This window comes from Lepidothrix coronata, unplaced genomic scaffold (assembly GCF_001604755.1).
Source record: "Lepidothrix coronata isolate B3197 unplaced genomic scaffold, Lepidothrix_coronata-1.0 Scaffold348, whole genome shotgun sequence".
In the NCBI taxonomy this organism is placed as follows: domain Eukaryota; kingdom Metazoa; phylum Chordata; class Aves; order Passeriformes; family Pipridae; genus Lepidothrix; species Lepidothrix coronata.
The window spans coordinates 65,971-83,426 of record NW_016690528.1 but is presented as its reverse complement, the minus strand read 5'-3'; the positions used below and the strand labels follow the sequence as shown (position 1 = coordinate 83,426).

General features: G+C 44.3%; 1 protein-coding gene across 2 annotated transcripts in view; it reads right to left on the bottom strand.

Annotated features, from left to right (window-relative positions):
• PCDHAC1 (protocadherin alpha subfamily C, 1) overlaps nucleotides 1–13,725 on the bottom strand; it is an 80,722-nt gene extending 66,997 nt beyond the window's left edge. For both annotated transcript variants that reach the window (XM_017838576.1, XM_017838577.1), the window contains exon 1: nucleotides 11,196–13,725. In XM_017838576.1, coding sequence (XP_017694065.1) covers nucleotides 11,196–13,610 — 2,415 coding nt within the window. In that variant the 5' untranslated portion in view covers nucleotides 13,611–13,725. The remainder of the gene's footprint in view (nucleotides 1–11,195) is intronic.
• Between the last annotated feature and the right edge of the window lie 3,731 nt (nucleotides 13,726–17,456).

Here is a 17,456-nt window from a genome sequence, read left to right as displayed (position 1 = left end):
ACACATTCTTCATGAAAAGCAGCGCGGGCAGCAGGTCAAGGGAGGGGATTCTGCCCTTCTTCTCTGCTCTGGTGAGTCCTGCCTGCAGATCTGCCCCCACCTCAGGGGTCCCCAGCAGAGGAAGGACATGGACCTGCTGGAGCCAGCCCGGAGAAGGCACCAAGATGATCAGAGGGATGGAGCAGCTCTGCTGTGAGGAAAGGTTGAGAGAATTGGGATTGCTCAGCCTGGAGAAGAGAAGCTTTGGGGTGACCTAATTGTGACCTTCCAGGACCTGAAGGGAACTTACAGGAAAGAAGGAGAGAGACTATTTAAGGGAGTGTGCAGCGACAGGGCAAGGGGGAATGTCTTCCCACTGACAGAGGTCAGGGTAGATCAGATATTAGGAAAAAAGTCTTCCCTGTGAGGGTGGGGAGGCCCTGGCACAGGTTGCCCAGAGAAGCTGTGGCTGCCCCATCCCTGGAAGTGTCCAAGGCCAGGTTGGACGGGGCTTGGAGCAACCTGGGCTAGTGGAAGGTGTCCCTGCCCATGGCAGAGGGGACTAGATCTTAAGGTCCATTCCAACCTCTTAACATTCTATAATTCTATGATTTTATGAATAACACCAGACCACTTTTATAGAAAATAACTGTATGAACACAGTCCGAAATAACTGAAAGGGTTTCATTCATTCAGTGATGGACAGAACTGAAAACATAGAATTCCACAGCTCCAAGACTACCAATTGCAATTGCTTTCATTAAATAAAAAAAATAGTCATTATAAAGTTGCTCACACTGCTGAACTTCCATCTGTACCAGAGGTGAGAGTTCTCTCCAGATGGCTCATTAACCCATCCTTTGGTTTAGACAAAATATCCCCCTATACACAATATAGGTTTGCTCCTAGAAGCAAATTTAGCTTGAACACAAGATGTAGACAGTAATTCCTCCTGGTCCAGCTTCTCTCTGTTAAAGTATTTTGAAAAACATTCCTTTTGGAAGAATTAATAGTACATTAAAAATTCATGATACTAAGTGACTGGATACTATTTATAAGAGTAACTAAAAAGTGTCTTTCAGACAGAACACTTTTATATATAAAACTCTCCCAGCTTTATTGGAAGCAAACGAGGGTTGAGCATTAGCAGCAGCCAAACATATACTTGGAACAATCTAATTATACAGCATTATGGCCAATAAATAGAATAATTCTGCTACCTTTGAGGAGGTGACTGAAAGCCCTGGGTATAGAGAGATGAAATATATTATGAGATAATATAATATACATTTGATTGACCTTTTTAATGTGTTTTAGGCAGCCACAAGTTATGGGGATTTTCCGGACCACAGATGAAAAACTCTCATGCCAAGACAATGATTTATTTGGAGCCAGTATATTTTTTAACAAATGAGAAAACATATGGCAACGTTGGGATTTTTTTGGGGGGGAAACTACAACAAAATCTCAGCTATTGTAATTCCATTCTTCTACTACTTCTGTTCCAACATGATTTCTGTTCTACAGACCAGTTAGGAGAGAAGTGGGATACTTGAATTTATCTTTGGCTTTTTCAGGCTGCCATGAGATGGAATCCAAGACTCCTCAAAATCCTCCAACTCCAGAAGGGCTGATTCATTAAACAAATTGTCATCTCCTTTCTATAAAGGCAGAATAACATCAATGGTGGTCCTGAAAATCTGCAAGCTGACTAATCCTGAATACTCAGTCAAATGTCTAATCTTGAATACTCGATCCAGTGTAAATCTTAAATTTCTGCATGAGTCTTACAACAGTGTAATCTCAGAAAATAATCCTGTGAGGGGGCATAATAAGGCTGTGAAATGAGGTGAAATAGGGTTGCAGGTGCTCAAATGTTTCTTTATTCTCCCCACCCATACTTCGCACTGCTGACCACAAGATTGTTAGAAGCCCAGTGAATGAATAAGTTGTGATAAAATTAATTAGAACCTTGATGGCAAGTAGAGAAGTAAGCCTTCAAAAGGTTATTACAAAGCAAATTATCACCTCATATTTTAAAGGAGAGATTTTTGAATTATTCCAAAAACCTCCCTGTCAACTGGCAGAAGGGAAAAAGGAATTAAAAACTCCTTACAGGACTTCAGTTTGGAAGGATCAGTGCAGTTGACACCATCACAATTAGCTCTCAGATGGTGTCAACGATACCTATAAGCCTAGGTAAGTACAAGTTCATTTTGAATTATTAACAGTGATGTCCTGTAAACAGAGTTTTATATTAAATCAGAAAAAAAAAAACGCTGCACTTCTATTTTTCTTTTAGCTTATTGGTATTTCTAATCTGGCAGGTATCTCTACCCCATTAATTTGTCTGCCTCTTTAGCACTGCTTTTAACAGTTCACAAAATGTCATCCAGGAGAAACACAAAACATTACCACAACATATCCTCTCAAACGAGACCATTCATAGAAAATTCAATTATTCAGCATGTATCATGTATAAAAACTGACATTTCCTTTAACCAGCCCCCTGATGACATCCATCATTGCTTCTGTCAATGAAATCAGACTACAGTGATCATATATAATCCCTTTCCATCAGCTCTGCTTGGGTGCCAGAGTTACCTACGGGTTCAAGACAGAGCAACAGAACCCGTGGATTTCACAGCAGAAGGAGCAGAATCTCCTTGCAAAAGGTAATACAAGAGCTACAGATTCTTGCACAGCACACCACAAACTAAGAGCTTGAGCAGAGCCATTTCCACAGCTCCCCACTGAATCAGGATACTCCACGGAGTATTACCTTGTCTTCCCTGTCTACAGTTACCCTACAATCCTGAGTGCACACGACAAACAGCTGCTTCCAAGCTGTCACCAGTGCTGTTTTATCTAAGGAAGTCTCATTTCATAAGGGGAGAGAGAGAAGAACATTAAAATTTTCTCAGTTGCGTGGAGCTGAAAATAAGGGCAAGATCTAGGCTTTGTGTGAGAGCTGAATTATTAGCATAAATGCTTTCCAGTAAAGGAAAACAGCCATTCTACTGCAGAACAACAAAAAAAAGATTCTTGCAGAAGAGAACTCAAGGCTACAATTAAAAGTACAAAGCTGGTTTCAGATACTAAAACTTTCCCCAAAGCTACGTTGTGTGGTTTTGATCTCATGGCAAAGCAAGAGCTTCCTAAACTTGTGTTACTGGGGTACAACCATCACTGTAGTTGCAGCTGGACACAACTGGATACAACCCAGCATTAGGATCCACAACAGAGGATGCCACCAGCTGTGCATGTGACAGGGAAGGAATTCAGATGTTGTGGTGTGATTTTCATATCTTTCATAGAGGATTTTGAGCACCTATTAGGAAAAATACAGAACCCCTGTAAACACTTCAGCACAGCTTTTGGAAGTGGCATAAAGTGTCATTTTTGGAAAGGGTATAACAACTTATAAATATTTGTGTTTTGCCACATTTCAAAGAATCACAGAAAAACAAAGTTAGGTTGGAAAGGACCTCAGGAGATCTCTATACAAAGGGAGCAGGGCTAACCTGACAGATAGATTAGGTTGCTTAGGATTTTTATCCAGTCAAGGAAGGAGTATTTCCATGGATGAAGACCCTCTCAGGGCCCTGTCTCTGTTTTCCAACACTGTCCCAAGAAAGAATTCCTTTCTCATATCCAGCAAGTATTTCCTTTGCTGCAATTTGTAACCATTTCCCCTCTTTCCATCACTGCAATGCCTGTCAGGCAGTGGAAAACTACTGTTAATTCCCCTCTCATTGTTTCTTGGGATTTGGTTTTGGGTTTGGGTTTTGGTGAGGGTTTTTTGGTGGGGATTTGGGGGCAGGGGGAGAGCTTGGGATTTGGGTGGATTTTGTGGGTTTGTGTGGTTTGGTTTTGTTGCTGGTTTTTTCCCCCCAATCAAGTTTAACTCCAACACCTCCAGTTTTCCAAGTTTTCCAAGAACCTCAGTTGCCTACATTAAAGAACACTGTCCCCATGTCCTAGATGATAATCAAAGCAATACAGAAGAGAAACACTCGGTGATGAACTATTAATTCATACGACAGTGACAGCTCCAGGGCTTGATGGTTTTGGATTTTACCCAAAAATATCTGGGTCCTCTTTGAGCAGCTTGAGTGAAGAAATGTTTTTCACAAAACATTACACAAAAATAGTTAAGTGTCTCACTACCAGATTAAGACTCCAAAACTACAATATTCTTCAGTGAACATTTGTATTCTGCAGCCATTTCTGACCACGATCAAACTGGCATCTTTCCATGTTCTGTATTAACTCAGGTGAATTTTTCCTGTAGTTTATCAAACAAGGTGAGATGCATTAAAGAGATTGAATGCCCTGTAGAGAAGCATGATGTTGTAAAAGAGAAGACAGGAACTCGCTAATTCTAATCCCCAGACAAATATATAATAAGATTAAAACAAAGATGAAAGTGCAAATAGCAGTCCTAAACCAACAACCCCAAATCCTTTGAAGCTATTCCAGCTGGCAACTTTGATTAGACAAGTCATTTGCTACAATGATTTTACTTCATCAGCCCCAAAAAGGTGAGATATGGTGGCAGTTAAATCTCCTCTCACTGCAGAGAAGAAATCACTTCCTTTTTCCAGCAGATTTTCTTCCTACCAATATGATATTGAAAACAAGGAGCTTTAGAGTTTGATTATCTTTAGGGTATTCCTGATTGCCCAACAGAAAGAAAACAACAAAAAACAAAATCAAAAACACACCCCCCCCAACAAAACAAATTAAAATAACTGAAGGATTCACTTGGAGGAATATATATAAAATAGAATTGATGCAGGCCATGCTCCACAAGACTGTCTAAAGGTGTCTAAAACACATTCCCAAGACACGTGGCAAACAACCATGTAGTTCAAAAGATGAAGAGCTCACTCAGCTGTAAAACTTCCCTTGCTTCCTTGCCTCTGACCCCAACAAAGGAATTGGAAAAGGTTGTGGAACGACAGCACAGAACCTTTTGGAATCAATACCCTCAGGTTTTGTGAGGGAACATCTTAAACTTTGATTTTTCAGACCGGTTGTGCAAAGAGGTTTGACTTTGTGAAGGCAGCTTATGAAGAATAAAGAAATAAAAAGCCACTAAACGTGGTGTCAAGACCCATCAGACTGGGACCAGCCATGGGGGAGATGGAAGAACTAACAGATCAAAATATAAAAATCATTCCTTTGGAGAAGAAAGAACCCAAAGAACAAAAACTTGTTCATTTTCCTTAGAGCGGCTGCTCAAAGACCAGAGGCTACAAGCTACTTCTTTATTTCTTAATGTACCTTCTTTCTCTGATACTTAATTTCCACTTGCCTTATTGGTCAAGTTTGCTTTTATTCTCCAAAATCCTCTGCTAGCACCAAATCTTTGAGCTGTTGCCCTGGCCACTTCTTTGCCTTACAAATTCTCAACTGAATATTTTAACTCCCACGTGCCTGATTGCCTCCCTTTTCCATTGGGATATCGGATTTTGTTGCCATTCTTTTGATTAATTGCGATTTTAAATAGTCCTCAGCAAGTCACACCTTTAGCAGAATTCCTTTTGTTACACTGAAACAAGCTACCTGTAACCCCAAAAATACACAGCATTAGCACAGTTACACTGGGCAACACTGAAAGTCCAGCAGCTTCTCTCCAACGGGATACAGAGGATGCAAAGGTACAAAAACATGGCACACACAGACCAATGATCCCCTAGAGCCACCACCCCATCCTACAATTAATCTGTATTTTCCTCTATTTTCAGTACCTTGAGACTGACAGTGACTGTGTGACAAATTACTCCAAGGGAAAGGAAATCACTGTCACCAAGGCAGAACCAAAATGCTGGGAGTTCAGCATCCTCAAATCCCCACTACCTGATTTCCATCACTGATGTCTAAAAGAACTGAGAATTAGAAGCATGGGATTGAAGAGAATTTGGTTTGGCTCGGGTTGTTTGGTGGTTTTTTTTAATAAAAACCTGTCAAGTCTGGAGTGGAATAATCGGATTGAAGGAAAGCAACTGCAGAGACAGGAATTTAGAACAGTACAATCCAGCCTATGCGACCACAAACCCATAACCCTGTCTGGATACAAATTTGGAGGAAGGAATAAAAGAGGGTACATGGAAAAGGAAGGAAAATACTCATAGATTTATCAAAGACAACTATTTGCTAGGCTGGTCTTCAATTCTCTTCAGTGGAAACACAAATCCATCTCATCTATTCTGATTTTACAAAAGCATAGAATACAGTGCTATGTGGAAAAGTTTAACAGACAAGAAGTTGGGCTGTTCTAACAACAATTGCAGAAGACAATCATATGGCATCATTCACTTCAAAATCTTGACACCTGTCACAGAAATGAATGACATCTAATAACCCAAAGTACAGATTCCCATACATTCCTACCTTATATCAACTCATTTCAATTACTTAAAGCATTTAGTCTCAGCCTACAAACAGCACTGTCTAAACTCTTCTAAGATGAACAGGGTGAGTTGCTCTCAGCAGGTGGCTATGACTTTTTAACATCTAAGGCTCAAACATCAGGCATTTAGGCGGGTTAATTTAGAGAGAAGAATCACCATCTTGGGCATTAACCTTTTCCCCATCCACCTCTACCCCAAATAAGTCCTGCAATAACACTTACACAACTGATAAATCAACATATTACAACTATGGAGAAGATAACTGCCCTCCCAAGAAGTATCAGATGATGTATTCCCTATGCCCTGGACTAGGAAGTATTTCTATGTACACAGAAGGCCCTTTGTCTGAAATATATGTAATTTTAGTCATATATTTGCAAGAAATATATATCCACAAACAAAAAACAGGTGCTGAGAAGGAATATCAGTGTAATCAGACAAGTAAAGAGGTGACCATAGGAAAAAAAGCTGAAAGAGATTGACCTGTTTACTCTGGTCAAACAAAGCTTAAGGAAATACGTGGTTGCTTTCTAAACTGTGGAGAAAGCAAGATGCAGAGAGAGAAAGAACTACTTACACTAAAAGGGAATTGCTGGCACAAAACCAATTGTCTACAAATTCAGAGCAAAGAACTGTTGGCAGGATGTCAAAACAGTGTTTTAAAGCCTTAGAGGAAAAACTTTCCAGCAGGAATAATGGGCACAGCCTAGTGAATTCTGCAATTAAAATGATCATTTTTGCAATTTATATTTAAATCTTTGACTTTGAATATTTAAGATTAAATGGTGACGTACACAGGAAAGGACTGGACTTGATCCAAATTGTGTTTTCCTTGTTCTGTGCTTTCATACAGGAATTACTCACATCTACCCTCCCTCAGCCCAGGTCACCATTCAACCTCATCCTTCCCTGCCCACTGCTGCCTTTGCCTTTTGCTTCTCCAAATACACTCATATTACTCTCCATGTCCCCTCAAGGCCTTGTGTCAACCTACAACTTCTGCCGCTCTCCTTTCCACCGCCTCCAAAATTAATACTCCAAGCCAGACATCAGACAAGCCAAGTTTCAGCCCAGCCATTTGTAGCCTTTCCAGGACTCGGTGTTCTTTTGTTGAACTTCAGAGCTACATCCTTCTTTGCAAAAGGCAGCTGAAGTGGTCAGAAAGAGGGAGGTCTACAGCAGTTTCCCTTGCTGAATTTTCTTTGATATTCTCTCCTTCTAGGATTTTCTTGGCCTGACCCCAAGAGTAACTTCTGCAGCCAAGAAATCTTCTTAAAAACTGAATTCTTGCAACGTGGGCATAAGACTGCTGGTTCTAGGCAGGCTGTTATCAGCACAGACAGGAAAAAATGGGGGAGGTGCTTTCCTCTTACATCTGACTTTGTTATGGGGGCATATTCCCCTCAGGATGAGATGCAGGGAGGGCTTGGACACATGTCTGGTCTTCACTTAAGAGAGGAAACAACTGATGCTTAGCCTGCAGCAGTTTAGCCTGGACTGCCTGCCCCTGCTCCAGAGTAAGTGTATCCATTTTTGTCACTGGAAGTGCGTGTCACATTGCACAGAATTATTCCACTCCCATTACAGACTCACGAGAAATATTCTCCATTGCAAGGTTTGCCTCTATTTTTGGATGTAACCTAAATATTGAATGTCAAGTCACAGAGAGGTCACGACGCTCCAAACGTGGAAATACCTTACAGGCCTTTTGTGCAGCACAATGGGCAACACAAGCAAATAAAAGGGCTGCAGCAATCCATGGCCACATCACAATAATGAGTCAGTGGACCACTGCTTACTTTAGTAACCACCAGTGCCTTTGTCTCTCATACAACACACCAGCGTACCACGCTTTTCATTTATCTGCCATTTATGCCATGTTGCAGAAGGGCACAGCAAAATACTGAAAGAGATACAATTACAGTTTACTCTACTGCTATTATGGCCATACATTGAGCTATTTTTAGCTCTAACCCAAATAAAAGATGTAAAAGCAGAAAGGGTCTCATGCGTCTGCACATGAAAAAATCACCCAAGCCTACAGTTTAATCCAGCAGCAAAAGCAGAAAAAGAACAAAGAAGTTAACCTAAATCTCAAAAATATGTTTAATTTCTAGAATTTCATTTCACTTTTCATAAAAAAAACCTTTTTATATCCTACATGTACTGAAAACTGAAATCACTTCCTCAATTTAAAAAAACTCAACAAAATCAGGTAAAGGCATATTTAAGTTCTGCTAAAACTGTAATTTTGAAATACCTTCCAGTGCTTTGAATTATAACTATGAAGTGGCTCCCAGCACCTTTTAAATATCAGTTGCTTTCTTTTTGTTACATTTATATTCTTTGAGAGCAATACAGCGATCTCTCCTCAAAAGCTCAAAGGGTCACATAGATTTATATTTTTATCTCCAAATAAATCAGCCTGAAAGCACTTACAGACAACATCTAAAGTTAAATTTTAATTTTTTTAACTGAAATTTCAACTGGTAAATATGCATATGTAGTTAATTCTCCAGCTGGAATGCCACTGTAATTATGAGCACCAAATTAATAATAACCAGCGTTATTTTGGTTTTAAGGGTAGATGGGTTTTCAGTCTCTGCCTCTGATCCCCTGCTCAGCTCAATTACTGCAAAGCCTTTGGACTTTCCATGTAGGTCACAGCTATGGTAGCCCATCTCTGAGTATTAGGAGCCAAGGAATTAAAATTGCCAAAGATGACATCTGGGATTTTTTTTCACCCCCTACCAAAAGCTCCTTAAAAAGTGTCTCATGCTACAAGTTTAAAAATTCATCTGAATGACTGAAATACAGTGAGATGTAGCGAGACACATTTTAGTGGTTCTCATTAGGGAGATCAGGGATACTTTTGCATATTTATTACAATTAAGTTCTTTAATGTGTTGGTAACCCGAGTTTCCAGACCTTTTTGGGAAGAAGGAAATGAGGTGTGCCAGTTTTTGACTTTACATATATAAATGTTGTTATATAAGTTTTGCAATTATGAACTACTCTCCAGGCAAGGTTACACCCCAAGACACTGTCAAGATTCTTGCAGACACCTGAGTTAAGAGATTGCCAAAAAGGTTGTTAACTCCCTGTTACAAGGGTTCTAACTCACCCTTTTTTCAGATTCTCAGAATAATTAGTGATACCCCCAAAGAACACCAATGCATTAGGAACAGATTCTTCTTTACATACTGCCAACCGTTGTTTGCCTGGACTCTACAATTTCTCATGGAAAGACACCAATTCTTCTGCTTTTGCAAGATTTAGGTATTCCACACACCCCTCCTTGCATGGTGAGAAACCCACAACACGTGCAACCCTCTGCTGCTACAGAGAACAGAACTTTCAACTGATTCTGCCTTTGATTAAAGACCAGGTAAAACCATCATGTGTAAATCAAATAACAAATATTTCATAAAATATATTTCCGTGTCAGTGGAAAAGGTTTCAGAAAAAAAGTGGGAGGGATGGGGCAAAAAATACAACTCACAAACCTATTTGACCCTGTCAACAGACAAATACAGGAAAGTGTGATAAACTAATTGGAACCTTTTCTAGAGGGGAAAACTTACAATAGTTCACTATTTTGAAATTCAAGAGTCATAAAACCAAGTTATATAGTTGGATATGTGTTTGATTATCCAACGAAGTTACTGAACCTACCCCTAGAACCCTTCAAACAGGGACTGGGCATTTACATACATTTAAAGGTACATTAAATATCTCAAAAATGGAAATAAGCATAATGGTTACAGACTCAGGACAACCCCTGATAATTGTAAACTAGGTTAAAAACAACGGCAGGAAGCAGATCATACCATGTCTGTCTAACCTGGGTTCTTACAGCTTCCTTAGGAACATCTGGAGTAGCTCTTCCCAGACACAGAGTACTGGCCTGGACAGAGCCAACAGGACTTAGCTACTATTATATACACTAAGGACTTTGACAGTCTGCAGCAAAACATCTCAAAAGTTCACAAAAATACACAGATGACTCACAGCACCTATTAAAAATATATGAGAAAACTGAGTCTTGGACAAGTGACAGAGCAAGACCCAGCAGATGAGACCTTGTAGCCCTACACTGGCATCACAGTAAAAATTCTTTTCTCCTGCAAAGTCACCCATGATGCTACTGAGAAGAAACCAGCTTGGTCAGAGGCTCAGAAGGAAATTATTTCAGATTCACAAAACCTATGGATTGCTTGGAAAGAGAGATGAGCACTACAAATCAACTTTCCTAAAAAGGTGCTAGAACTCCTACTATTCCACCTCAGACTTACCTTGGGCATTGTAAACCAACATCCTGGCTCAGCAAACTACTCTCCCTCAATGAAAAAGTCTCACAATGTGAGGGTGGGGATTAAAAAATTGTTAAAAAAATAAAATCACAGGCTCTACACAGTGTAGCTTAGAACCACCCATGGATTAGAAACTTGCATGGACTCTTATCATGCCCCTACTCAGCTCTCTGAAGACTTGGCTTGACTTGCAAGGTATTTAGTTTTCACTTCTATCTTCTTTACTTTCAGTTATGTCTGAAGGTCCTTAATGATTGTGCGGAAAAAAAACACAAATCTCTTTTGTCATCCCACGACCACATTTCAGCCAAAGAGATCCTTGGCTTTAGGAAATATATAAAAGAAACTGAAATTTCCTCCAGGTGTCATGAACTGACACCTGTTTTCCTACAAATACCCTCAGTACATTCTGCACGGAACACCCCAGTGCAGACACAAGGCCACGTGCCTGGGAGAAAAAAAAGACAAAGGCAGAAGTACTTACCACGAGGACAGCACTCAACCGGTCACTTTGGACCTGCTGCACTTGGATGCAGGGCCCTGGCACCTGTAACCTTGAGCCACTGGGAACATTCCCAACATCACCATTTGGGATGCTGCTGTTACCAGGCCCGAGACCTACAGACGCCCTGTACAAGTAGGTGTGAGTGAGTTTACCCACACCAGTGACCTCCAGCATGTCCGGTGGGAGGTGGGAGCCGGGCAGCATGTGCACACTGTAGCAATATTTTTTATAATCGTTGGCTGGGCAGCAGCAGCCACAGCAGCAGCAAGTCCGGCAGCGGCACAGCCGCACAGCGGCGAGGAAGAGGAGGAACGCCGCAAAGATGAAGGAGACACAGGCGAGGGAAATGATCAAGTAGATGTTTGTAGCGTTGAGCAGCGGCACCCGCTCCCCGCTGTCATCGAAGTCCGGCAGTGCCTGGGGCAGGGTGTCAGCCAGCAGGATGCCCACGGTCACGGTAGAGGAGAGCGGAGGGTCCCCGTGGTCCCGCACCACCACAACCACCTTGTGCTTGAGGAAGTCGGTGGAGCGCATGGAGCGCGTGGTGCGCAGCTCGCCCGTGTGCGGGGACAGCTGGAACAGGGTGGAGTCAGAGGCGTGGGCCAGGTGATAGGAAAGCCAAGCGTTCTGAGCGTTGTCCTCGTCATCCGCCACCACTTTGGTCACCAGGTAGTCCTCGTCGGCCAGGCGGGGCACAACCTCCACAGCTATGGAGCCGTTCTGGCTGGTGGGGTACAGGATGGCTGGGGCGTTGTCATTCTGGTCTGAGATGTAAACATTCACTGTTATGGCAGCACTCAAGGCCGGTGACCCGTTGTCCTTGGCTTCCACTTGGAAATAGAAGCTCTTAAGCTGCTCAAAGTCAAAGGCACGTTTTGCATAGATGCTCCCATTGGCCAAGTTCACAGACAGAAAGCTGGTCAGGGCACTGCCTGCAACTGTGGAATTCCTGAGCATGTAAGAAACCCGTCCATTCTCCCCTATATCAGGGTCAGATGCCGAGACCTGGTAGATAAAAGCACCAAGTGGATTGTTCTCCTCCACAAACACATCAAATGTGTCAGCGCTGAAGACAGGAGGGTTATCATTCACGTCAGAAATCTGCACCCAAACCGTCTTCTGAGTGGTGATGGGTGGAGAACCCAAGTCTGTGGCAGTAATGGTGATGTTGTACTCACTGATCAGTTCTCGGTCCAGAACCTCACTGGTGACAAGTCTGTAGTAGTTTTGAAGGGAAGGCTTTAACTGGAAGGGAAGGTTTTCAGGGATCTGGCAGGTTACTTTCCCATTCTCCCCAGGGTCCTTATCCAAAATACTCAGCAGAGCTATCACCGTGCCAGGAACAGCATCCTCAGGAATGGGACTGGAAAGGGATGTAATTGTAATCTCTGGGCCGTGGTTGTTCACATCAGTGATTTCCACCAGCAGCTTAGCTGTGCTGGACATGCCAAATGCCCCATTATCCCTTGCCTCAATAAGCATCTCGAGAAGGGGTCTCTGAACAGCTAAAACGCCATTGACTGTCACCTCCCCAGTGTGTGGGTGAATTAAGAACATGCGCTGTAAGTCAGCAGAAGTCGTATTGCTAAATGAATACCTGATCTCTCCATTTGGACCTTCATCCAAGTCCGTGGCGTGCACTTGGACTACCAAAGTGCCACTGGGGGAGTTTTCCAAGATACTCGCCCTGTAGACCGAGTGCTCAAATTCTGGTGCATTGTCATTGGTATCCAGCACAGTCACAATTACCGGGACATCTCCGGACTTTGGAGGGTTCCCACCATCTTTGGCTGTAAGCACAAGTCTGTGAGTGGCTTGCTGCTCCCTGTCTAAGGCTTTCTTCAGCACCAGTTCAGGGTATTTACTCCCGTCCCCGCGTATCTGCATTTCCAAATGGAAATGTTCGTCGGGGCTCAGAGTATAATTCTGGACACCGTTAGCACCTTCATCAAGATCTTGGGCATTGGGGAGTGTAAACCGTGCCCCAGGTGACAGGAACTCAGGCACGCTTATATGATATTCACTTAAGGGAAAGCTGGGGGAGTTGTCATTTATGTCCAAGACTTTAAATTCCATCCTATAAAGCTCTAGAGGGTTTTCTAACACGAGTTCATAATTCAGGAGACAGACAGACTTTAATTCACAAAGCTGCTCTCTGTCTATGGGCTCGTTAACAGTCAAAGCCCCCGTGCTGGCATTTATATTAAAATATTGCTTACTTGAACCGGTGATCATGCGAAATTTCCGAGCTGAAAGTGTAGCTGCATCTATTCCTAAATCCTTCGCTATGTTCCCAACAGACGCTCCACGCTCTGTTTCCTCGGCGATGGAATACACTATTTGCCCGTCCGCGGTGCAGCAAATAAGGCAGAAGACCATTAAATAGCCCCGCATGCTTCCTCCCCTGGCTCAGCTCCCCGCAGACCGGCTCAGCAGGAACATAATCCAGAATTTCAGCGAACACCCCCCAAGTTCCCGGCGGGAGGCACCGGGGCGCGCCGGCGGCAAAGGCGAGAAGTTCTCTGCAGGCGCGGGAGGCTCCGCGGCGGCTCCGCTCCCCCCCCGCGCCGGGCCGGGCCGGCGGCTGCCGTGCGGGGAGAGGCGGCAGCTCCGCAGCGCTGCGCCCGCCGCTCGCTGTGCCCGGCGCGCCGGCCCCGCTCGGTTCTTAGACGGGCAGCGGCGGCGACGCCACCCAGAGGCCGCGGCGACACCTGCGCCACCGGGGGAAGGGGCTGCGCTCCCCCCGCCGCCGCTGTCCCGCCGGCCGGCGGCTGCTTCTCCTCCTCCCCCCCACTCCTCTTCCTTCCCCTGGTTTTTAACGCCCCGACGGAGACGCGGGTGAGGGGAGCAGGGGGAGTGGGGGGCCGTCCGAGCCCCCGAGTGCGCGTCATGGATGTGTTTCCGTGAAGAGATGCAGAGCAGACCCCCCCGCCCCGTCCTCCCTCGCTGCGGTCCTTGCGGGAGAGGCAGCGAGAGGATGCGCTGTCAGAGCACCGCGCTGGAAGGGAAAGGCGGATGAGAAGTGACAGGCATCGGCTAAACATGGGTCAACACAGCCCAGGCACGCTCCGGCTGAGCACAACATTTCCCAGAGGGGTTCTAAGAGCACAATTAAAGGAGGCAGTCGACTCTACCCCTGTTAAACTTCAGGAGGTAAAAAAAAAAAGAAAAAAAGGAGAGAGGGCGAGGAGAAAAAAAGAAAAAAAAGGAAAAAGTCTCTTTCCTGCTTCACCTTATGGACAAGGTAAATTAGCACGGATTATTGGAGAGAAAGATCTCTGCTGTGACAGTCAGATCACCCCCAGCCACGGACGAGCTCCCATCCAGCCCGCCAAAGCAGGATGAGGATGGCTCGGGAGGCGGGGGGGAAATGGGAGGCTGCAGCAGTCTTTACTTGTAAAGAAGTAAATATCGGTGCCAGAGAGATCTTGCATTTAGGGCATGCCCAGGAATTGTGGGGAAAGATGAGCTGATACCACACAGAGACTGCAGATGATGACTGGGGGAAAAAAAAATAACATCAAAGCTCTCTGCTCCCCCGACTTTCCGCATGCAGGGCACGGTTCCCAACTACCCCCCAACGCAGGTGGCAGAAGGCAGAAAATATTTCCAAATATCCTCCTGGAATGATTTGCAGCAGCAGCTTATACAGATGGGCCCCAAGCCTTGGCAGCACCTCCAACCTCCTCTGTTTCCAGCTTCCTTCTGATCGAGGAGAAGCAAGAGCCTATAAACGTGTGACAAGGACAGATCTTAACCCTTTCACGGTGTTTCTTCATGCAGCTGAGCATTGCCGGGCAAGTGAAACAGAACACTTCAATTATACATAGCACCAAAACCTTTCAAAGCAGGAGAAAATCTGGAGCGCGGCCAAAAGTTGTACATTAAATTTTAAAAAAAAAAAAATCAATACATCTGTTTGCATCTTCACAACTCAGCAAAAACCTCCCGGTCAGGTTCCTATCCTGCCCACACTGAAGCAAGTCTTGGTCAGCTCCAGCATAACTGTCTGTGGATATTATGACTTTTAACTCCAGGAGGTTCTGGCAGTACCTGAATGTTGCATTTTATTTCCACTGCACTGATGTTACAACACTCCTTACAGCTCCAGGGGAAGCCTTTGCAGGGGAGGAGAGGGAGGAAGTGGGGGGGGGGGCGGGTGTTGAGATTTGGAGCTGCAGGGCTGCTGTGCCTCCACACAGGTCATAAATTTGTTCAAAAACCATTGCACACAGTATACAATGTAAGTACTCATGGTATGCTGTTTAACCCCTTTTTTTTTCCTGATTGCTGACTGCAGAAATCCCCAATTCCCACCTAGTCACCACAGAATTGTCATCCAGACTCTCCCCACTCCAAATCTGCCCTAAATTCCTCTTCTGCCAAGATCTGATGTCATCTACAGTACCTGAAAAGTTGCTGGGTTTACTGCTGTGTAGTGAAGCAGTCATTATAAACACCCTGAATCAATGCAATAACACCTAAAAAAGTCACAGGAAAGACTGATATATTTCCCTTAACATTGTCTTGCAGCAAGAATAAATCCATCTGTCCAGAAAGGCCAGGACAGCCACATGGTGATACCTCAGGTGCACACAGAGATAAAACACACAGCCTCCACTCACCCATCAGAGACTCGGTTTACAGTGAAGAAACACAACAATTTTGGGCCCAACATCCTCCTTTTGAACAGACAAACCCCCTCAAAGGCAGATTTTCCTTAAATGTAATATCAAAATGACAAGCTGCTGTTATGCATACCGGTGCCCAAAATACCAGCAGTGCCAGCAGAAACTGATTAATGAATGCTCAAAAATCAAAGTAATTGCACACTTACTTCTTTCCAAGGTGTACTCACCTTCCCAGAAGTATCTGGCAGCCTACAATGATATTAGTCTTTATTCTATTCATTTACTACTCATTAACCATGAAATAAATTCTTCATCTTTCTGCTACATCTCTAAGTTCACAGCATTGCCCAGTGCTGTTTACAGGGCTCCAAGAGAGCCTTCAATTTGCTTTGGTTTTAACAACATTTTTAAAGCTTACCACCTTGCTTTAGTATTTTGGCATCCCTTTTCCTCTTGTCCTTTTCCACTGCGGACAGCGATGTGTCAGGCAGCTTCACTGACCAGAACTCCCACTCCATCCCAACACCCAGACCCCACCACACTGCCTTCCCAATCCAGCATGGATGACTGCCTGATCCACCCACCGCTCAGGCAGACAGGTTTGGATCACAGCCAAGATCCAGTGCTTAGTAATATTAAATATCCAGGGCCAGTTACACTGCAGACACTCCTGCCACGAGGGGAGTAACACTGTTGTGCCCTGGGCACAGAATCCAGCCTTGCCCCCTGTGCAAAGCCACTGCTCTACTCAACAGAATCCCAGGCATGTTCCTCCCTGCCTGTTCGAGCTTTCCCTTCCACATTCAGCTGCCCCGATGGTCTCAAAGGTGCCTTTACACTGAGTTTCTCTACTCACACTCTTTTGGGGCTGCCTTTCCACCTAACTCTTCTTTTCAAGGTCTCCAATCTCAAAGGGCTCCTCTCCATCTCAAGTCACTTAACCTAATTACGATCTTTTGTTGTATTAATGTGCTCAGTTGCATTAAACGACTTAAATGTAGACACTTCTCAAGTAATCAGAGTGGATAATGTAAGCCCTGTTTAAAACTCCCCGTCTCTGATCTCACGTGTGCCTTCAGTTTGCCGTATCCAAACCATTCCCTGTTCCCTTCCCTGGGGTTGACCGATTCTTAAAACCAGTGTGACATGACTCACTAAGGAATTCAGCTTTCTCTGATCCCAAGAGCGTGGTCCTGGACCTCTGAGGTCTCATTCACTGCTACACGACCCCTCATCGTGTCTCACTCCCCGACGTGTTCCTAGAGCTCTTCCTCCACCCGACAGGCAGCTGCAGTGCTGCACTTACACCGCCTCAGAGCCCTGAACATCTTTTACGTGTTCTTTCTCCCTCCCCTATCTCACATTTTCAGCCAATCCGCCCCTTTTCCTGCAATAAGACATCACTAGTCCAGCCCTGCATGTTGTGCTCGGATCAACGGTGGCTGCCAGAAAGAACTCCTAAGCCAGCAAAGGCAAAAATCTAGAGGCGAATAGTAAAACCGGGTCGCGTCGGGGCTGTGGAGCACACGGCCGCCCCACACGAAGGGACACTCGTGTTTGAACGTCATCATTACGTCGGAGATGATTTTAAGGCGCAGTTTCCGCGGGG